This window comes from Chrysemys picta, chromosome 4 (genome assembly GCF_011386835.1).
Source record: "Chrysemys picta bellii isolate R12L10 chromosome 4, ASM1138683v2, whole genome shotgun sequence".
NCBI classification, from domain to species: domain Eukaryota; kingdom Metazoa; phylum Chordata; order Testudines; family Emydidae; genus Chrysemys; species Chrysemys picta.
In genome coordinates this window covers 45,354,381-45,378,568 of record NC_088794.1, presented here as the reverse complement: position 1 = coordinate 45,378,568, position 24,188 = coordinate 45,354,381, and the positions used below count along the sequence as shown (strand labels likewise).

General features: G+C 41.2%; 1 protein-coding gene across 11 annotated transcripts in view; it reads right to left on the bottom strand.

The window, feature by feature from the left end:
• Positions 1-24,188, bottom strand: part of TUB (TUB bipartite transcription factor) — a 284,995-nt gene that overhangs the window by 49,724 nt on the left and 211,083 nt on the right. For all 11 annotated transcript variants that reach the window (XM_065592137.1, XM_065592142.1, XM_065592139.1 and 8 more), the window contains exons 2-3: positions 11,321-11,372; positions 6,183-6,345 (exon numbers count right to left, since the gene is read on the bottom strand). In XM_065592137.1, the coding sequence (XP_065448209.1) occupies positions 6,183-6,345; positions 11,321-11,372 (215 nt within the window). The remainder of the gene's footprint in view (positions 1-6,182; positions 6,346-11,320; positions 11,373-24,188) is intronic.

The following is a 24,188-nucleotide window of genomic DNA, read 5'->3' as shown; positions in this document are numbered from 1 at the left end:
GCTTTGATCCACCAGAGTGCGCAGCCCCGCCCCACCCCCGGAGCACTGCTTTACTGCGTTATATTCGAATCGGGATAGAGATGTATAAGCTTTCATTTCAGTAATAGTTTTAAGATCTGTACTAGGGCCAGATGGATCTGAAATGATCCATCCACAATGGCTATCTAATGTGGAAATAATGCAGTTGCTAGACTGTTAGAAGTAGAAGCTCAACTCAATACTCAAGGGAAAAAGGTTCTATCAGTGCTGTTATTGTTCCTTACTAATTGTTTAGCTCAATTCAGTCACTTTAGGGACTGGCACATTGATGTTAGAAGCCCTCACTTTACCTGAAGTTTTCCTTTTCCTGACAATTATTGTGGCTTTCTGAAGTTATCCTATAGTATTAATTGCTACCACTGCTAATATGGTAATTGAATAAAAGATGAAAAACATGTAATTCTATATGGGATTACAGATGGGCTCAGGGACACACCACCTTTCAGTCCTATGCCAAAAGTCACTGGAAACTGAAAAATAATTACCAGCTACTGAGTGTTTGGTGACATACGCAAATTGAGTTTTATAGTCTCAGTCCATTTCCTGAATGGAGAGGTGTCATCACCCATGTCACTAAGGGTACTAATGGGGTTTCTCACTAGCAGTTTTAACGCACACCAAGAAACAAATGGGCATAACAAACTGGCCTCTCATCTCTATGTTAAGAGTTTAACCATATCATTTTGTTAATATCTAGGGAAGTCTACACGGCTGCTAGCAATGCTCTTTTCCATCCTATGGGTAAAGACTTTCAGAGCTGTCATTCCAGTACCTTTCACCAGCACTAGATTCACTCATATATAATAATATATTTAAAAACAAAACAAAAACAAAAACAAACAAAAAACCTAACCCTTGGACTCCTCTATTTTATGCTGAGGGTTACATTAGCCTCAACTCCAGAATCTATAGGTGCAAAAGTAAAGTCAAGTCACCTTTGTCCCACTCTCTCAGTCCAGCCCTTAACTGGGACCAGAGTCTCAGATCTACTCTCACCTTCCTTAAACTCCATCCCGAATGTAACAAGACATTCCTGCAAAAAAATGTAGGACTGGAAGGTAACTTGATAGATCATCAAGTCCAGTCCCCTACACTGAGGCAGGACTAAATATTATCTAGACCAGCCCTGACAAATGTTTCTCTATCCTGTTCTTAAAAACCTCCAACAATGGAGATTCTACAACCTGCCTCGGTAATTTGCTCCAGTGCTTGACTACCCTGTTAGGAAGTTTTTCCTAAAGTCTAATCTAAATCTCCCTTGCTGCAATTAAAGCCCATTACTTCTTGTCCTGTCCTCAGTGGATAAGGAGAACAATTTATCACCCGCCCCTTTATAACAACCTTTTACGTACTTAACGTAAAAGTAATGTACTTTTACGTTATCATGTAGTCCCCCCCTCAGCCTTCCCTCCTCCAGAATAAACAAACCCACTTTTTTCAATCTTTCCTCGTAGGTCATGTTTTCTACACCTTTAATCATTTTGGCTGCTCTCCTCTGGGCTTTCTACAGTTTGCCCACATCTTTCCCAAACTAGACACAGTACTCCAATTGAGACCTTTTAAGTGCTGAGTAGACAGAAAGAATTACTTCATGTGTCTTTCTTAGTAAGGCCTGGTCTATACTACCCGCCTGAATCGGCGGGTAGAAATCGACCTCTCGGGGATCGATTTATCGCGTCCCAACGGGACGCGACAATCGATCCCCGAATCGGCGCTCTAACTCCACCAGCGGAGGTGGTAGTAAGCGCCGCCGACAAAAAGCGGCAGAAGTCGATTTTGCCGCCGTCCTCACAACGGGGTAAGTCGGCTGTAATACGTCGAATTCAGCTACGCTATTCACGTAGCTGAATTTGCGTATCTTAAATCGACTCCCCGCTGTAGTGTAGATGTACCCTCACAACACTCCTGCTAATCCATCCCAGAATGATGTTCACTTTTTTTCAACAGTGTTACATTCTCGACTCATTAAGTTTGTGATCCACTATAACCCCAGTTCCTTTTCTGCAATACTCCTTCCTAAGCAATCATTTCCCATTTTGTACTGGTGTAACTGATTATGCTTTCCTGAGTGTAATACTCTGCATCTTAGGCCATTTCTACACTTACAAGCTTACAGGGGCACAGCTATACAGATACAGCTGTGCCGCTGTAAGAGTGGTCGTTTTGCCGCATTATGCCGACAGGCGAGAGCTCTCTCATTGACATAATAAAACCAGCTCAATGAGCGGTGGTAGCTATGTCAACAGGAGAGCACTTTTGCCTGCAAAACTTATGGCACTCAGGGTGGGGGGAAGGTTCACACCCCGAGCAACAAAAGTTTTCCTGACATAAGCGCTAGTGTAGATACAGCCTTAGAGAAACAAGGTGGGTGAGGTAATATCTTTTATTGGACCCACTTTTATTGGTGAGAGAGACAAGCTTTTGAGCCACACAGAGCTCTTCTTCAGGTCTGGGAAAGGAACTCCCAGCAAAACGTGAGATGGAACAGATTGTTTAGCATGAGTAGTTAGCACATATTGTAAGGTACCATTCAAAAAACCATTGTAGAGTGACCAATTAACAACTCTGCAGTCATAGGACAAAGAGAGGGAGTTAGTGGGTTACAGATTGTTGCAACAAGCCATAAATCCAGTGTCTCTGTTCAGTCCATGATTTTTGGTGTCTAGCAGAGCAATGAATTTAAGCTCCCAGGCTCATCTTTGGAAAGCATTGTGCAAGGTTTCCTTTGAGGATGAGGACTGATAGGTCAAATCAGTCCTTATTAAATTTCATCCTATTTATTTCAGACCATATCTCCAGTTTGTCAAGATCATTTTGAATTCTAATCCTGTTCTCCAAAGGGTTTGCCTCCCCTTCCAGCTTAGTGTTGTCCACAAACTTTATAAGAGTATTTTCTATGCCATTATCCAAGTCATTTATGAAGATATTGAATAAAACTGTATACAGGACAGATCTCTGCAGAACCCCACTCAATATGAACATCCAGCTTGACTACTCTCAGAGTATGGTTTTCCAATTGGTTGTGCACCCAAGGTTTGCGTAGGCTATATTCCCTACTTTGCTTATGAGAAGATCATGTGGGACGGTATCAAAAACCTTACTAAAGTTGAGATGTATTACATCTACTGCTCCTGCTTACTCACAAAGCTTGTTACATAGTCAAAGAAGGACATTAGGTTGGTTTGACATGATTTGTTTTTGACAAATCCATGTTGACAGTTCCTGATCACCTTATTATCATCTAGGTGTTTACAAACTGACTGACTGACTATTTGGTCCATTATCTTTCTGGGTACCGGTTAAGATGACTGGTCTATAATTTTCTGGGTTGTCTCTATTCTCCTTTTTATAGATGTGTACTATATTTGCCCTTTTCCAGTTTGCTGGGATCTCCAGTACTCCACAAGCTCTCAAAGATAAACACTAATGGCTCTTCAGCCAGTTCCTTAAGTATTCAGGAAATATTTTGACAGGCCTTGCCAAATTGAAGACATCTAACTCGTCTAAGTAATTCTTAACTTATTCTTTCCCTATTTTAGTTTAAGATTATAGATTAAGCTTGGATTAGCAGTAATCATTCTGCAACTCCCTGCAGAATTCCAACACCAGCTAAGGATTGTCTATAAAAGGAAACTGCACAGCTATAGCAGAAGAAGATATTCTACTATAGCTATTCCTGAATAGCTAATTGTATGAACGCTATTCTGGAACAAAAGTAACTTTACTCTGCAATAAAGATTTGTTTATTCCAGAATAAAGTGTTGACATGGGAAGCTATTCTGGAATAGCCATAGCTGAATAGATTATAGCTATGCCGTCAATTTCCCAGTGTAGACAAGCTCCAATATGATGGGAAGAAAGAATCATGTTATCCTGTTCCTGACCTCGCATTATAAATGCACCCCATAATTTAATCATCCAGCCTTCCAACAGGGGCAGGCTTAATTTTACTCATCAAATTAAACAAGCATTCCTGTGTTACGCCTTCCTATAGCTTATAGACAGGAATTTTACAAGAAAAAAAAAATGTGGGGAGGTAGATGTGGAGACACCGTCTTTGTGCAGTGCTTGCGACATAGGAATGAATCTCACACACCCACTCATACTTGCAGTACAGTTTATGCACTAGGACACCAGCTCCCACAAAGAGTCATTTTAAAGCACACCCATAACAGAAACAAGTGAATGGGGAAGAGCATCCAACACTCCCACATACCAACGTTTTCATTGGATATGAATACTGTAGTTAAAAATGGCCATTGAAACCCAAATATGCCCCACACAGCAGCTGAATCTTGACACCACCAACCATACTCCTGAAGAAAAATACAACAAAAAACACTTCTGTAGTTCTCACAATGTTTTCAAGAATAATATTCCTGAGAGGATTTTACAAAGGAACAAACCACTTTATTGGGTAATGAAATGTTGTTAAGTTGAGGCTTCTGATAAATGCGCAAACAGTTTATTACCTGGAGAGTTATCCCCAGAAGTTTACAAACCAAAGGCTGAATCTGAGAAAATATAGCTATATATTAATGCATTTTCAGTACCATGCTATTCTGCCCATCTTATTTACTTGTACTACGTCAGATGTAAAAAGAACCTCATTTAATGGTTTACATGGCATTGTAAAATATAGTGTCTTGCTTCTTTATCAGGGTTTGAAAGTCTGTGCTGTCCACTGACATCCTTTGGTGGCAGGGTTGGAGAGAGAATTTAAAATAAAGTAATTTGAGGCTAAGAAGTGAAAAATTGTTCCAAGGAATAACCTGAGTGAAAAAACTTTGATGTGATGTGATATGAAGGGCCAAATTCTGCCTTAATACACACCCCAGGCAACCTCACTGATGTCAGAGGGGTTGCCCAAGGTGCAAGCACTTGCAGGATTTAATGTAGTATAAATAAGGATTTCACTACTGTTTGTGAGATATCACCCGCCTCTTTATAACAATCTTTTACGTACTTTATGTAAAAGTAATGTACTTTTACGTTATCATGTAGTCCCCCCCTCAGCCTTCCCTCCTCCAGAATAAACAAACCCACTTTTTTCAATCTTTCCTCGTAGGTCATGTTTTCTACACCTTTAATCATTTTGGCTGCTCTCCTCTGGGCTTTCTCCAGTTTACCCACATCTTTCCCAAACTGGTTTCTCTGGGCTGTAGCTGACATGAAATCCTTGTTATTTAAGTTTACAATAAAGGCGGCTAAGAAGGTAATTGCTGCTGTGTATCATAAAATAACATTTCATAGGACAGGGTTTTGCACCTCTGATTAGCTGTTACGATGAGAAAAGTAAAAGGAAATTTTCTATCTCCTGTAGCTAACTACCAAAGAAAACATTTTCATAAAATTCTGTACAAAATCAACTTCCTAGACAGCATGGGAAAAAAATTAGTCTGTCTTTTGATATGTTTTTCGCTCTGATTATGAGAGAAAATAATGTGTTTTTTTCCCCTTCATCTGAAATCAGATCTATCACTTGAACATCTTTCAGAAGCATGGTTAAAAGAGGTTTACTATTCAAAAACTCTTATTCATAGTTGATGCATTATGGAACTTCTATGAATAAATTCCACAAAAAAGGAAAAAAAATTCACTCACAATTTGTGAGTAGCATGGATACTTGCATTTCATGTAGCCCCTCAGAGTATTATGGTACACTACCATATTTTATCTTTGTACAAAACATTCAACAACCTCCTTTCACATATTGAAATCAGATTTAAAGGGAGAGTGTAAAGTATGGAGATTACAGTTTATTAAATGGAGAGCAAGGATGACATCATACTGAAAGTTTCCCCTGTCAAAAAAGTTAATTTTAAAGTCATGATAGTGGTTACTTTGGAATTCTGCATAATTATCATTTTCGTCCTCAAACACAGCTGAGCTAAGCTTTCAGGTATTCATTTAAAAGATTACATTCTTGTTCCCGCGTTCACTTCATTTTTCAACAAAATAATAGGACTAGGAGTGACCAGATGTCCTGATTTTATAAGGAAAATCCCGATTTTTGGGTCTTTTTTTTTATATAGGCGCCTATTACCCCCCACCCCCATCCTGATTTTTCACACTTGCTGTCTGGTCACACTAAACAGGACCTCTAGCAGTAAACATGCACTCTATAGATCATGTCAATATACCATGAAAAATGGTGCTGCTGTTGCTGTTAAGATACGATTCAACCAACGGCGCTTGTTCCTCTGAATGTTTCATTCTTCGTGTTCTTGTGCGGCTGTCTACATTGGACTGAACCATTAGTGGCTCCTGGCGTTTTTTTTTCTGCTTCTGTTCTAGCAATGCTCGCTGGGGGAAATACAAAGAAAAGTACTTTACTATTAGAATAAATGCCACTTTTCTAGGGGAGTCTGTGTGCACATAGCTTCTGTTCTGCAAACTTTGCTTAACTGAATGTTAATTGAACGTCATACTGTAGAATTTCCAGTAAATCACAACAGATATCCTTACATCTTCTGCAATGGCAGTCCACCTTGTATGCTATTTTCAAGTGCCAAGAACACAGTCTAATAGGACATTGGGATGCCAGGCCATAGAAAACCTTTCTAAAACTCTACTGAAAGTACCAAACAGGTCAAATAGATATTTCTGAGCAGTCTACTGGCTGTCAGAGCTGGATAAAAAACAGCATCTTTTGGGAAGCCAACAATGTGAGAGAACTGTAAATTAATATGATAACCAAGAGCATGAGGCATGAAAACACTGATTTATGTTTATGTAAATCAAGAAAAGATCATCTGTAAACTAGAATCAAGTGACAAGACTGGACACAAGCCCAGTGTAACAATGATACATGCTGAATTTTAATTACACACCCTATTTTCAATTTCAATTCTCATTTACACCAGGTGAAAAGCAGATATTAACTGCTAGAAGGCAGAGGATTGTCTTTACAATTGCATAAGTCTCCCTCTAGATGTTTCTAAGTTTAGAATGTGATGGAAGCTGTGATAAATGAGGGGAGGTAGCTCCCTTTTATGGACACCCAGCCAGTCAGTAGCTACAGAATCCTCCTTAGCAGCTGTACCCTAATTGCCTTAACTGTAAAGGGTTAAGAGAAGCTTAACCTGAGTTGGCACCTAACCAGGGGAACCAATGGGGGGGGCTGTACCCTTTCAAATTGGAAAAACTGCTGGGTGTGTGTGTGGGGGGGGGGGGCTCTTTGTCTCTCGGGCTGGAGAGAGGGGAAGGCAGCAACAAGCTGTAAGCTTTAAGCCAGGTATGGGAAATCATCAGCATCATACCTATCACACCTATATCTGTTAGTCTTTAAGGTGCCACCAGACTCCTTGTTGTTTTTGTAGCATCATACCTAGAAACTCCTCATTTGGAACCCCAGATATGTAAGTTGCCCAGGAAAAGTTAAGACAGATGCGATTAGGAACCTTTTTGGTCGTTTTGGTTTGTGGATTCCTCTGTGCTAACCCCCTGTGCTTTTGTTTTGCTTGTTACCATTAAGCTGAACCCCAATAAAGTTATTTTTGGTGTTTAATCCCTAAAGCCTGAGTTTTCAAATGTGTTTCTTTTTTTAAATAAAATTTACCTTTTTTTAAAAAAAAAATCCTTTGATTCCAAAGTCCTTAGACAAGGGATTGGTCTGTGCTCACATTGCTAAGGCAACTGGTTGGTATTTTATTCTCAAGCCTCCCCAGGAAAGAGGGTGAAGAAGCTTGGGGGGATATTTTGCAGGGATAGGGATGCCAAGGGAACCTTCCCTGAATATTTGTGAAAATCACTTGGCGATGGCAGCAATATCTGTCCAAGGCAGAAGACTGTGCCTTGGAAGAATTTTAACCTAAGATAAAGGTAGAAGATAAGCTTAGGGGGTCTTTCATGCAGGTCCCCACATCTGTATCCCAGAGTTCAGATTGGGGGGGGGGTAATACCCTGACAGAAGCCAATGTATATTTATGAGGTACCATTCTATCACAGCCACAAGAAACTATAGGGGTTAAGAAGGTTTAATTGTAATAACCCAGTGTCTTATTTGTCCCCTTCCTCTGTATTATGCTGTTTTTACATGGGTTGTCTTTTGACTTCTCTCCATGTAGAGAGAAAAAGAAAATACAATGCTGTTATAAATAGCAAAAGAGCTGGGTTGAAGTAGAGGAATATCCAGAGAGGATCAGTTTCTGACAGCCTTCCCTCATGTTGAGTACTAATTTACTCCATGAATGATGCGCTGCTACTCAACGTGAATTAGAAGTCAGAATCTGACTCAGATGCAACATGAGAGACAAGGTGGGTGAGGTAATATCTTTCATTGGACCAACTTCTGTTGGAAAAAGAGACAAGCTTTCAAGCTACACAGAGCTTTTCTTTGGGTCTGGGAAAGGTACTCAGTGTCACAGCTAAATACAAGGTAGAACGGATTGTTTAGCATAAGTAGTTAACACATATTCTAAGGAACTATTCGAGGTGAAGTGGCCTATTAATACCTCTGGAGTTATAGGAAAAAGAGGAGGGCTAGTGGGTTACTGATTGTTGTAAGGTTTCAGAGTAGCTGAAACCTTACAACTTGTATGGTTTATTACAACTGATTGTTGTAATAAACCATAAATCTTTATTAAGACCAGGATTTTTAGTGCCTAGCAAAGATATGAATTTAAGTTCCCAGAGGTGTTAACAGGCCACTTCACCTTCAATTGTCCCTTAGAATGTGTGTTAACTACTTATGCTAAACAATCTGATCCACCTTATATTTAGCTGTGACACTCTGAGTACCTTTCCCAAGCCTGAAGAAGAGCTCTGTGTAGCTCGGAAGCTTGTCTCTTTCGCCAACAGAAGTTGGTCCAATAAAAGATAACACCTCATCCATCTTGTCTCTCTAATATCCTGGGAACAGCATGGCTATAACAACATTGCAATCAGAGGCAAGATGGCATAGATATAAAGTATTTGATATTGAAAATGGGGCACAGATTGAAATACCCTAACCTGATGGGTGTGGAGTGGACATTACAATGGAAGCAAAGGTACATAAAAGCATGTTGAAAGAGAGCCAGAGGTTCTTCGAAAGGGGGCCAAAGGGAAATTAAAGACAAGGGGTGAAACCCTAACTCCACCAAAGTCAATGGTAAAATTCCCTTTGACCTTAGTGGTTATGTCTACACTGCAATTAAAACCCCACAGCTGGCCTGAGCCTCGGGCTCCCAGGGCTCAGGCTCAGGGGCTGTTTAATTGTGGTGTAGACATTCGGGCTCGGGCTGGAACCTGGGATCTACGACCCTGCAAAGTGGAAGGGTCCAAGAGCATGGGTTGCAGCCCGAGCCTGAATGTCTACACCACAATTAAACCGCTCCAGAGCCTGAGCCCTGGGAGCCTGAGTTACCTGGCACGGGCCAGCCGCAGTGGGTACATACCCAGTGGGGACAAGATTTCACTCAAGGTCTTCAGAATGAGTGTTTATGTAGGCCATTTAAGAATGTGGTAGAAAGAAACAACACAGCACATGACTTTATGACTGGTCTACACTGGGGGGGGGGGGAAATCGATCCAACTTACGCAACTTCAGCTACGTGAATAATGTAGCTGAAGTCGACATACTTAGACCTACTGACCGCAGTGTCTTCACTGCAGTGAGTCGACTGCTGCTGTTCCCCACCCCACCCCCGTCAACTGCCTGCATCTCTCACGGCGGTGGAGTACAGTAACTCCTCACTTAAAGTCGTCCCGGTTAACGTTGTTTCGTTGTTGATCAATTAGGGAACACACTGGTTTAAAGTTGTGCAATGCTCCCTTATAACGTCATTTGGCAGCCGCCTGCTTTGTCTGCTGCTTGCAGGAAGAGCAGCCCGTTGCAGCTAGCTGGTGGGGGCTTGTAACCAGGGTGGACCGGCAGCCCCCCTATCAGCTCTCTGTTCCCCTAAGTTCCCTGTGCAGTAGCTGCCCAGCAGGCTACCAATTGCCGGCAGTTCAGCTGTCCCTCCCCCTACTGCCATGTGCTGCTCCTGCCCTCTGCCTTGGAGCTGCTCCCCGAGCCTCCTGCTTGCTGTGCGGGTGGGAGGGGGGAGGAGAAGAAGGGGGCTAATGTCAAGGTGTCTCCCTCCTGTGGAAGCAGAGAAAGAACTGACAGGAAGGGGATTGCAATGCATGACAGTTCTTTCTCTGCTTCCACACTCCCCACTGCGCCTGTACCCTGCTTACCCCAATCTCCATAGAGCAGGGGGGACACACGACAGTGCTCAGGATGGAGGGAGCTTCCTGGCAGCAGCTGCATCTCAGTTTGCTGATTAACTTAACAAGGCAGTGTATTCAGCATACTTAAAGGGAAAATGCGCATCTCTCTCACACTCTCTCTCACACACACACGATGTGTGTCTCTGTCTGCCATGCTGTCTCCCCTCCCTCCATTCCTGATGCCTTGTAGAATGTGAGGCTACATTAACAACAATGAAAAAGTTAACCCTTGAGGGCTCAGCCAATTGCTAGTTCATCATTTAGCAGTAAGGCATTCCCTGGGAAATATCCCATCCTCTGATTTCATCACTTCAACCAAGCTTCACAATTATCATTGCTGTGTACAATATTGAATTGTTTTATATATATAAATAAATAAATAACAGAGAGAGTGTATACATATATAGTCTTTTGTCTGGCAAAAATAAAAAATTTCCCTGGAATCTAACGCCCCCTATTTACATTAATTCTTATGGGGAAATTGGATTCGCTTAACATCGTTTCGCTTAAAGTCACATTTTTCAGGAACATAACTACAACGTTAAGTGAGGAGTTACTGTACAGGAGTCGACAGGAGAGAGCTCGGGGGTCTAGTTATCGCATCTAGACTAGATGCAATAAATTGACCGCCACTGATCTGGCGGGTAGTATAGACATACCCCGAGAGTATTAAATCCTATCTGGTTGGGAATAAGGAGGAAAAATTCTGAAAACTGTGTGTTAATTCTCAGCTGGTTGACACTCTTGCTAGTACCCTTGTGCTTTTCTTTTTTGTTTTTTCATGGTCTGCAAAAGGAATAATGCATTCTAAGTCAACAAAAATGAAAACCACTCAAATCACAATAATAAGAAAAAGTCAACACTAATAGTAATCTTCACAATCCTTTCCTTTCCATCACTTAAGCATGTATAGCACACTCCAAAGGCCAGGGAACTAATATTTCAAGATGTAATTTTCTGGTAGGATACCTCGATCAGCTGTGTGTGTCAATGAAAGGAGGTCTCCATATTCCACAGTAATCCAATTAAGCAAGCCCTAACTTGTCAAAAGGAAATAGGCCGAAAGCAGACTCCAAGATCTCACCTGTCTGTCAAGCTTTTGTTGACGCAGATTGCTACCTTCATCATCTAAAACACTGAAAAGACAAAGAGAATTCATTAGAAAGTATTTGTCAGTCAACAGAACACCAAGTTGCAATTACTGGAGCCATATCTTGCAGGACTTATTCATGCAAAACTCCGATAGCAGTCCATGGAAGTTTTGCCTAACTAACCTTGCACAAGCTGTCCCAAGAGAATTAAAAGCAACCCATGAAATATAAATAAAGTTCTGTGTATAATGTCTACATGCTACAAAGTTTAGATTCAGACAGATCATAAAGGAACACAAATCCAGAGTGTTTCACAAGAGTTTTATGCCTGCAGTACAAACGCTTTGTTCTCGATTACCTTATAATAAAGATATTGAAATGTACAGCAGTGGGATGAGAGTGTAAATTTCTATATAAAGCACATACAATGGTAAGGAGTTTGAGGAGCAGTTTAGCAAATCATTAGTATTTTAAATTGGCTTGAGAAAATGAATGGTATAAGCTTCTCCAGGTTGAGAACCAGAACTGTTTCTTTCCTGAAAATCTGAAGAATTATACTTACAAAGGGATTCTGATTTACTGTCTGCACTCAAAAAGTCAGAGATCTGCAATCCAAATTGTATTGTGTACTACCAATTATCATCATTTTCTCTCTGCTTCTAGGTGATTGTTCATTGTTGCTGGTTGGGGGATTAGTTCATGCCAGATTCAGTCATTTTCATTAATTAGACGTTGGATGGAAATAAAGGAGAAACTTTCTTTGCATTACATTTGATAAAACTGCTAAATCCACCTTATTTGGGGGGGGGGGGGGGGAGTGCGGGATGACAAGTTCTACATGCTGTAACATTATGACTAAAAATTTAAAGTTGATAAATAAATTCATAGATTTAATTAAATAGATGAATATAGACTTCCAAAAAATACAAATATAACATGCTTTAAAATTGACTATATTAATTTGACTTCCACTTATAACACAAAAATGTGCATCCCATACTGTAGGCACCCTTGACAATTACAAGTACAACACAAGAGAGTCAAAAACTGGTTTCTGCCCTTATGTGCATTTTAAAATAATTGGAAAGTGACATAATATTAGTTCAGCATACTCTACATTTCTTAACTAGGTTGCAGGCAGCATGGTATAGAGAGTTAAGTGGGAGACTTGAATATAGGAACAACCTTTGGGCTCTCACCCTCCAGAGAACAAAGAAATAAAGATGTGCGATGAAGCATGTAGCGTAACATTGGCCTTTTAGAAGATCTGCAGCAGGCATCCTTACATATACCTTATAAAAGGCTGATGTTACAAGATGCACAGTTAAGCAAGTTTCATATTAAGAAATGGAATGGTGCCTTAGAAGAATTACAGATATAAAAGTTTGTGGGTCCTTTGGGGAGATAATGCTAGCTGTGTTATATTTAGTATACCACCTACCAGCAACCCCTGCAGCATTCCAGGCAATGAAGAGATAAAGGGTTAGAATTTCAAAGCTCGTACCCACATTAGAGGCATAAAAAATGGCCTCTGAAAAGTCTCTCCTCATCTCTGCAACCAGCTGTGCTACCAGTAAGATTTCCTCAAATGAAAAGTCTAAAGGCGAGACAGGGGCACTGATCTGGCCCTGAAGCATCTAAGTGAACTTTACAACACATGCAAATTTTGAGTGGGCGTCTGCTGGGGACAGCTGTTCTGAGAATATCTGGGAAGATTCAGTCACGACTGCTGTTAAAACAATCCTGTTTGAAACTTTTGCTCATAGGCACTGACCCCAAGGGTATTCCAGGGCTAGAGCACCCATGGAAAAAAATTAGTAGGTGCTTAGCACCCACTAGCAGCCAAGCTTCCCTCTCTTCCCCGCAGCACCTCCCATCTGCCAGTGGCCCCGCTGAACAACTCCTCCCCTTCCCTCACAGTGCCTCCCACCTGCGGCGATCAGCTGTTCTGTAGCATGCAGGAGGTGCTGGAGGGAGAGGGCGGAACTGGGTGGGAAGAGGCGGGGCAGGGGTTGAGCAGGAATGGGATGAGGTGGGGGGGGCTTGGAAGAAGAGGCGGAGTTGGGCAGGGGCAGGGGCGTGCCTGGGGTGGAGCAGGGGGCTTGAGCACCCCTGGGGCCCTGAGGCAATTGGCGCTTGTGCTTTTACTGCCTCGTTCCACAAAAGACAACATCCCGAGGGACAGTGAATATTGTGGGTGCGAGAAAAGATACATTTGTTTTTGTTACTTTAGTGAAAATTGTACTAGACCCATAGGAAATGTGTCTCACTCTGAGAAAACATGGCACCATACAGATTCATTTTGTGAATCTGTGAGACTGAACAAGTGTTTCAGACATACCAGTTTGATAAATTACACTGCCGGTGTGAGAGAGGCTAAAAGAGGTGGGCATGTCAAACACGTCATAGTTATGTGTCATCTGTCAAATTCTAAAATAGCCTTAGGATCCCTGGCAAGAGGACCCTTCCTAATCACCAAACACCATAGAAGCATTATTTACTTAGCTATGCCAACTATTTATATCAGTTTCCTATTCTTATTTATTAAACACTGACAGCACAACCAATGTGGGACAAGTTACAGAAGATAACTGAGTGAGATTCTGTGCAGTGCCTCTAAAAAGCACAGTACAAAACTTGCAGCCCTGGAAATGAAAGGGGAAAGGTGCCATCAAGCCACATGGCCTCTCAATTCATGGTAACTGCCCAGAATCCCATCAACACAAAGTACTATAGCACAACACCCTCCTAGTCTTCTCATATGCCCCTACCATGCACACCCAACCCCTTCCAGGGCTTGCACTTGAGAGCCTACAGCTGTCCCATACAACTCATTTGTTGGGTAAAATTCTCCCCTGGCTGGCCACAGGGCTTTTACAGCCCCTGTACATTGCACAGGCGTGTACAGTGGCCATAGCAGGGGTGAAAATCTCACCCATATCCCTGTCCCAGGGAGCTTATGGTCTTGATGCTGTTCTCAAAAGAACCAAGCAATGTATTTATTTTCCAAAAGACACAGTGCACCAACAGCAAAGTTTGCTAGAGATTTTCAACAAAGTACCTACAACAAATAATAATTTGTACTTAGCATCTTTCTTTTGAGAAACTCAAAGCACATTATGAAAGGTACATAAATAATATCCTCATGAGATTGTCTGCATTCTCCTGAATATTTATTTTTCCTATAATACACGAAACATGTCCCCAAAATATATTTTTGGACAAATGATTTTAGTGAAATGTGAGTATCAATCAATCCTAGTGCATCAACTAAAAATCCCCTCTTGAGATTTAAACTAAGTGCTTAAAAACTTAGATAACAGTCCAGAGTTTTAGAACTGCACAGGCAAAAATGCACCTGGAGAGGCCCAGAGAGGGCAAGTGACTTGCACAGTCACGTCATTTGCAGATTTGGAAATAGAACTCTGTTTTCATGTCATCTCCTGCATTATACGTTAGACCATTCTGCCTCTCTCAGATGATACAGCAAATGAGCTATAGACTTCATCATACACATTCCCATATAAACAAATTAATGATTATTGCAAACCATTATATTCCAGTAATATCCTGGTTTGTCTGTGATGCTAAGTATTGTACCATGGATATGGTGGCTAAACACTTAGGATCTAACTTCAGATTTTCTACAGCACACTTTATCATAATATCCAAGCGGGGCCCAGTGGTCAGAACAGAGGAGTAGATGGCTGGCCTCTTCAATTCCATTTTCAACTTTAGCTATGATTCATTGGGCTAAACAGGCTAACTCCAGACTTTGTGTAAACAAGAGCAACTCCTACAGAAGTCTGGGCCAAAACCTACAGTGTTAAAAATGGTGATTTAAATTACACAGTATGTAGGAACTGGTCAGAAAATGGATGTAATTGTCACTGATTTAGCATGCAATGGATTCAAAGCGACTGCCTTACATGCTGAATGGGGCCCAAAGTAATGAATCTCCAGCCAGGTGTTGTGACTATTGTACTTTTTAAGACACTGCTTCATACCTTCTTCCTGTTGAATGAGATTATTTTTAGAATCTCCAAGTATATGCAGCCACAGCTGGGACGGAGAGCTGCTTGCCAACAACTTACGAAGCTCTTTTGCTTCTTCCATAGACCCTTCTCTGTGGCCTGATGGCTATTTTCTAAATTTCTGGGCTGTTTTCCACATTCCTTGTATAAAGAAGTGTAAACTGCAAACCTTGTCCCTCGGGTTGTTTAAGCTTCAAACTGTCTCATTTAAATTGAACACTAGTCATCTTCTGTGAAATCGAGTCCTGTTGGAATGTGAACATGCCAGCCTCCTCTTGGCTCCTGAGTTCACTCTCTGTGAAATGTGGACTGGAATACATCCTTCCCACCCTCCTTCAAAGGGGCAATGTGAAGCTTAATGTTTATAAAGAGTTTTGGAGAGCCAAATATGCAGGCATTAGAAAAATATTATTACTGTCCAAAGAATTCCTACAGCTCATTTTCAGACAATCCTCTATGCTACAGGACATCACTTAGGCTTTGCCTGGGCTAGGATTTAAAAATGTGATGTTAGAATGCATTAGCCAACAAGTTCTAATTAACAAGGTGGCACTAGACTTTTCAAACATGGCAATGAATATGTTAAAATGTGCTAAGATGGTCAAATTAATGTCTATATTTTATCTCAACCAGTTTAGCATGTATGAAAGGCAGGGTACCTTTTCTGCACTGGACTGTTCAGATGCGTTAGAACATGTTAGCCAACACATTCTATATCACACCTTCAAATCCTTCCTAGTCTAGACACAGGGGTTTTATTCTTGAGTAAGTACAGAATACCAACAACAGTGTCTGTGGGTGCATTCTGCCCTTGCTTAATGTCTGCGTATCTCCCAGTGAAGTCAATGATGAAAATGAGGGTAGAATTTAGCCTTCAGTGTTTTACTGTTATATTAGTAGGTCACCCTCAGCAGGAAATATAGTATCCCATTATTATTTTCTAAGGGACAGCATTTACCCCTGGAGCAAATGGCTAATGACCGCTATTTCACATTCCCGAACGCCCCTCAGGAGAAATTATAATGAGGCTCAATGACCCACCAGATGTGTCATTGAAAGGACATTTGACATCTTAAAAATAGGTTTCTGGTGCCTGGATAACTCAGGTGGCACCTCCCTGTGCTGCCCTAAAATGCCTGCATGAAAATCCTGGGATGTGGCCTGTTACCAGCACTGAAGTGACAGGTGTAGATGAAAACCCAGTATAAAGAATTAGCAGAAGATCCTGCCACAACCCTTAGCATCCCTGGCATACAGATGCCCCAGCCCTTAGTATCAAACTACAGAGGATTCTTTTCAACACCATTTTATGAGAGACAAGAAAGTTCAGAATCAACAGTGGCACTTTCTTCCTAACCTGTGGGAGAAGCATAGTCCAGTAGCAGCATCCTCTACGTTTCCCAGTTCCCTTTGCAGACAGGGGAAATTTTCATATTCTCCCTCCCAGCTCTGCATGCAGAGGACCCAGTGACTTAGGGCAAATCTACACTACAAAATTAAGTCAACCTAAGTTAGGTCAACGTAAACTGCCTTACGTTGACCTAACTCTATAGTGTAGACCAGGCCTAAGACTATCACTAAACATAGTTGTGAATGAACAAATGGACACAGTTTCACTGATCAGTGGTCACAATGATGGAGAGGGTCTGTGACTAAAAGCACAATACAATGGCAAAACTGATTGGAGTATTGTGGTGAGGCTGCTTTCAGAAAGTAGTTGCGTATAGAGTGAGGTTACTAGATTAAATCTGGCTGTACCTTTGACATGCAAGTCAGAAAATCTTCATCAACATAAAGATAGTCAGATTTAGTAAGTCTTAATTAGGTACAAATTATTACAATAATTACATGTATTAAACAGCTGAGAATTTTAAGGCAAATTAGAATGAGGATATGACAATCAACTTTTAGTGTTGATTAAAACCATATATTGGTAGCTATTTTTGCCAAATCCTAAACACAATCTATCAGAAAAGGATATGTTGTGTAAAGTACTGAAAGATTTATTGCAATACAGTTCTAATTTAAATGAAGTTAAAGATTTAAAACTTATGTAGGTCAACTATTAGATAATTTTCCATACATGATCTGTCCTGTACTCCTAGCTCAGGTACACTCCCCTTTCAGATAAGTAGGTATATGCCTTGTATAGGAGTCAAGATCAGGCCGATAAGTCTATGCTTTAGAGATTTGCACTAAAGACCTGATCCAAAGCACACTGAACCCAAAGAGATCACTGACTTAAATTGGGCACTGTATCAAGCCCTAAATTTAAAATGGATGACCTCCTATTTTAAATGAGTCATTTCATTTTAATATTTTCCTCCTCATTCACCGTGGTTGATTTAATATGTTTCACAACAATCTTTTGGCTAGACTACTATGTCTGATATTACTTCTTCAGCAATGCACGAAACATGCATGATAGAAATGCCTCAATGCAACATAGATAAAATTCATCACATTTTTTAAGTTCCGTATCATAACAAAGGTAAACAAACAATAAAAATCAGTGATAATTTTATTATCATAGAATCATAGACTTTAAGGTCAGAAGGGACCATTATGATCATCTAGTCTGACCTCCTGCACAACGCAGGCCACAGAATCTCACCCACCCACTCCTGTATCAAACCCCTAACCTATGTCTGAGCTACTGAAGTCCTCAAATTGTGGTTTAAAGTTTTCAAGGTGCAGAGAATCCACCAGCAAGTGACCCGTGCCCCAATCTGCAGAGGAAGGTGAAAAACCCCTAGGGCTTCTCCCAATCTGCCCTGGAGGAAAATTCCTTCCCGACCCCAAATATGGTGATCAGCTAAACCCTGAGCATGTGGGCAAGACTCACCAGCCAGACACCCAGGAAAGAATTCGCTGTAGTAACTCAGATCCCACCCCATCTAACATCCCATCACAGGCCATTGGGCATATTTACCACTAATAGTCAAACACCAATTAATTGCCAAAATTAGGCTATCCCATCATACCATCCCCTCCATAAACTTATCAAGCTTAATACTGAAGCCAGATATGTCTTTTTCCCCCACTGCTCCCCTTGGAAGACTGTTCCAGAACTTCACTCCCTCTGATAGTTAGAAACCTTTGTCTAATTTCAAGTCTAAACTTCCTGATGGCCAGTTTATATCCATTTGTTCTTGTGTCCTCATTAGTACAGAGCTTAAATAATTCCTTTCCCTCCCTGGTATTTGTTATATCCTAGGGGGCAACAGTTTTAGGAAGAAATCACTGAGACACAGAGAGCTGTGAACCTTTGAGCAGCCATTTATTGTGCTAAACACAGAACTAACCAAAAGCCAGCCCAAACAGGCTGGGCTATCCCCTAATAATCTAACTCAGTTGCCATAGCAACACAAGATTCTATTCCCACGACAACCAAATACACAACAGTATTTATTCTTGTGATATATTTAGAGAGAGCAATCATATCTCCCGTCAGTCTTCTCTTGGTTAGGCTAAACAAGCCAAGCTCTTTGAGTCTCCTTTCATAAGACAGGTTTTCCATTCCTCAGATCATCCTAGTAGCCCTTCTCTGTATCTCTTATTTTAGAGTCTTGTTTATAGGAAATATTTCAACATCCAAAAAATGCCCCAAACAAGATATGTGAGAAGCCAGTGAGAGCCAGATTTTAATAATAATAAATGGAGATATACCTATCTCACAGAACTAGAAGGGACCCTGAAAGGTCATTGAGTCTAGTCCCCTGCCTTCACTAGCAGGACCAAGTACTGATTTTTGCCCCAGATCCTTAAGTGGCCCCCTCAAGGATTGAGCTCACAACCCTGGGTTTAGGAGGCCAATGCTCAAACCACTGAGCTATTCGTTCCTCCCTCCCTATTTAGCTTATATACAATGGAAGCTTTAATATAGACTACAAAAAAGTCCCCCAATTTGGGAGTATACTGGCAGGAGGTTCAGTAAATAAACCTCTCATTACATTTATTTAATTTTACACAGCTGGATTTCAATGTAATGTAAAATTGGAATGTCTTGATTCAAGTAATGCATTTCACAGTAGTTAATTCTCAACTTCTGCTTTTTAAAAGTGCAAATTGTTCACATTTCACTAAGTCCCTGCAAGAAAAAACAAAAACTGAAAAATTTATTCTACTAGAAAGTGCAAAATGAACATATTCACTAATTATTTTTAAAGTGAAGATATCTTTGAAAAAGGAAGCAAGTATTGAAAATGCGTTGGTGCTTTTTTTCTCCTTGCTGACTTTGCTTCTGCACCACTCACTAAAGGGAATATTTTCAGTGAAACAGGTTTACAGGCACTAGACCAGGAGTCGTCAACCTTTCAGAAGTGGTGTGCCGAGTCTTCATTTATTCACTCTAATTTAAGGTTTCACATGCCAGTAATACACTGTAACATTTTTAGAAGGTCTCTTTCTGTAAGTCTATAATATATAACTAAACTATTGTTTTATGTAAAGTAAATAAGGTTTTTAAAATGTTTAAGAAGCTTCATTTAAAATTAAATTAAAATACAGAGCCCCCTGGACCGATGGCCAGGACCCAGGCAGTGTAAGTGCCACTGAAAATCAGCTTGCATGCCGCCTTCGGCACGCTGCCATAGGTTGCCTACCCCTGCCCTAAACATATAACTTGTCTGTGCAGCCCAGCTGTCAAGAGACATACAAATTGCAGTGACAAATGCTCCAGTTCAGACAAGCAAATGCACTAAACATTTGGTCCTTCACACACTGATTCGAAGTGTCAACCTTGGATTTTCCTTTTTCCACTATTACGATTAATTATTTGCATTGCAGTAGCACCTAGATGTGCCAACAAAATCAGATCCCCATTGTTCTAGGCTCAGTACATGCACATCATAAGAGGCAGTCTCTGCCCCAATCAGCTCCCAACAGACAAGGGTGTGAAAAAGTAAATATTACCACCATTTTCCAGATGGGAGCAGAAGCAAAAATAAATTAAGGATGCACATTTTCACCTTTTTTCAGAGTAAAATAAAAAAGGATTTAGTATTACAAATACCAATTGAAACAACATTCAGGATCAAACTGGAGAAAAAAAGAGCCAGCACTAAGAGTTCTCAAATCTTTTAATTTGGACTTTATTTTTATTTTGAAAAAAAGCATACACAAATATGCATAATAGAAGTAGAAGGTCTTTTAATTTTTTAGATCAAGGCTGACTTTACGGACATGAGTTGGTGGGAATTTAAACAACTATTTAAAACTTTCAGAGTCTTATCTGACATATCAGTGATTTATGTTTCTTCTCATAAATTAAATAAATAAATACAAACCTATAAAAAAGGTAGCATTTGGCTTGCTGGATACTTGTTTCCATGACATTTGCCCAATTACATTTTAACAGTTTGCTGACAATCACTTCACTAAACAGATAGTGATAAAATCTAGACAAACACTACTGTAAAGCAATAGTTTTCAAACTATTTTTCTGGCAATCCAGTTGAAGAAAATTGGCAATCCAGTTGAAGTGACCCAAGAGAGCTGGGAATGAGGGGTTTGGGGTGTGGGAGGGGCTCAGAGCTGGGGCAGAGGGTTGGGGTACAGGGGTGAGGGCTGTGGGGTGGGGCCAGGGATGAGAGGTTTGGGGTGAGCTCAGGGCTGGGGCAGGGGGTTGGGGTGCAGGATGGGGTCAGGGCTCTAGACTGGGGGTGCAGGCTCTAGGGTGGGGTTGGGGATGAGGGGTTTGGGGTGCAGGAAGGGGCTCCAGGTTTGCGGGGAGGCTCAGGGCTGGGACAGGGGATTGGCGTTCGGGATTACCTCGGGCGGCTCTCGGTAGGCAGTGCAGCGGAAGTGCTAAGGCAGGCTTCCTGCCTGTCCTGGCACCAGAGACCACACTGTGCCCCGGAAGCAGCCAGCAGCAGGTCCAGTTCCTAGACAGAGGCTCCACGCAGCTCTCGCCCGCTGGCACCGCCCCTCCCCCCAGCTCCCATTGGCCGGGAACCAGCCAATGGGAGTGCGGAGCAAGGGCTCGGGGTGGAGGCAGCACACGGAGCCCTGTGGTCCCCCCCACCTAGGAGCTGGACCTGCTGCTGGCCACTTCTGGGGTGCAGCAAGGTGTCAGAACAGGCAGGGACTAGCCTGCCTTAGCCGGGAAGCACCACCAACGGGACTTTTAACGGCCCGGTCGGCGGTGCTGATCAGAGCCGCCACGATCCACTGCCTTCCATTCTGCGACCCAGTACTGGGTCGCGACCCGCAGTTTGAAAACCACTTAGAAGAAAGCTTTCCAGCAGTACCACTGACCTGCTTTTACTTCCGCTGCAGAAATCCAACAATAGGCTCAAGGAACTCCCACACTGTACGTGTGCTCCAGAGGGAATACCACATAATTAACTCCTTAAAGGAAGTTTAATTAAATAAGTTCCCAAGCCAGTCAAGCTAATAAACTGCCTTTAGAAGTCCCCACATATGTACCTACTGTGCTCCCATGCAGCCCGTATGCTGTAGCTCCCGAGAAGTCACTTGGCAGAACATTAGCAGTCCTCATGACTATATTGCATAAATTCTGTAATTAGAGAATCCTTTTAATTGGATAAATTTCTTTTAATGTATGTGAGGTCAATTCATGCTGGGCTATTCACCAGGACCCTCTAACCCAAAAGTACTTGATCTAAGGAAAAATCTCCAGTAACCATCTTTTATAGTAGGATGGGCAGTTTCTCTCCTGAGGCCTACAAGTACCTAAGAGAAAGCAGAAATCCAGTCTCTGAAACTCACCTTAACCATTCAGTAGACTACTGGTGCCAGAAACTGTAATGAAATGAAGGGCTCCATTCCTGTATGTGAATGTTTTTTAACCCACAGAACCAAATGCAGAGTAGACTAACTAGGATTGCATTGTCTTTTTCACTCTGTAGTTCATACCACAAGTAAAAGCACTTCTGTGAAGGAGTGCAGCATTATTTAATTTCTAGTGCAGCTGTTCGATGAACCTCTAAAAAGACCCAAAGAGATGAAGCAGGAGGAGGACAAAAGAGAGGGGCAGAAATATACTGATATCTATTTTGTATATATAACATTTGTGTTAGAATTAACAGCACTGATTCAGCGGGTAAATACAAGTAAATGAAGAAGAGCGAACAATGTATTCATGTTTTAAGTAACAATAAAAGTAATTCCTGCAGGGCACATGGCTAGTACCAGAGACTGGATTTGCGGTTGTACTGATAATTACAGAACCAAGTACTTATTTAAAAAAAAAAATCCTGGTGGGCAGAATAACTTAAAAATCACTGCCATTCCTAGAAGGTCTCATTAACTTACTGTTTGAATTGTTGGTCCCAGAGTGGTTTATCTGAATATTCATTGTCCATTCTATAAATATCAGAGTCATAGTTTAACTCCAACATTCCCCTATTTGTGGATTAGGATTACTTTTGGAATTTTATACTTTAAATCAGTCAATACATAGTAGGGGTTTTTGGGGGGTTGGGGGAAGGGAAGAGTTTGGTGATGGTATTTTCCTTTCTCCGCCATCACACACTTGGTAGTCAAATCTGTACAAGCAATAATACTGGCCTTTAGCAACACCTCCTTCTAGAAATCACACAGCTGAAATGTCAACATCTTGACTCAGCTACCCTGCCCTGCATATCACAAAGCCAATGGATTTAACTAAAGAAAAGGTAAGTATATCGCAACAAGAATATGTTTGCAATTATTTTCTCAATTCCAAGTGCCTGATTGTTAAACTAAACTCTAATGAATTCTCCAAGGATGCATGCAATACCCACAGTAACCTATACAACTCATAATTTTGTTTAAATTTAATTCATATTATTCACCAAGATACATCTCCACGGGTATGGCTGAAGGGGCACATGAAAGTGATTGCAAACGTAGAAATGAGATTTTTTTTGTAAAAATTACACTCAGAACAAATTTTTAGAGAGAGATAGAAGTCAATTAGACTAAACTCCAGGAGTAGAGTATTATGGGATATACAGTCAAGTAGCATTACCAGTCGATCAGAAAGGCAAAACAATCGTGTGCATTCTCTATATTAGAATGTAAGAACTGTAGATAAAGAATGTATGTGCTATGTATCAATCAAATGTGGTTTAATATTCTGACAATAAGAGCCCAATCCTGAAAAAGATGCCAAGTGTGTTCAAATACCAAAAATGAAGTTAATGAGAAAAGAAGGCACTCAGCAGGACTGGATTCCAAGTTAGAATCTCAAAGAAAGTAGGCTTCGGGAGGAGGTGGGGGGAATGGGTTTTGTTTTAAAGTCTTTATGAAGTATTTGGATTGGTGACTTTCAATTAGTGAGGCAAAAAAATCAGGTGATAATCTAATAGGTGACAGAATTGTCTCCTGTAGTATGCCTGAGTGCTTTAAGAGACCCATTTACCTAGAAAGATCTATTAAACTAATATTTGCACAGATTCATTCTATGCAATTACAGACAGGTGACTGAGAAAGCACAAAACAGTAAATTACAGGTAATAGAAATGAAGCCTGAGCCCTGGTCTACAGTACGAGTTTAGGTTGAATTTAGCAGCGTTAGGTTGATTTAACCCTGAAGCCGTCCACACGACCAAGCCTGTTTTGTCGACTTAAAGGGCTCTTAAAATTGATGTCTGTACTCCTCCCCAGCAAGGGGTTTAGCGCTAAATTGACCTCACTGGATCGAATTTGGGGTAGTGTGGACACAATTGACGTATTGACCTCCGGGAGCTATCCCAGAGTGCTCCATTGTGACCGCTCTGGACATCACTCTCAACTCAGATGCATTAGCCAGGTAGACAGGAAAAGCCCCGCGAACTTTGGAATTTCATTTCCTGTTTGGCCAGCGTGGTGAGCTGATCAG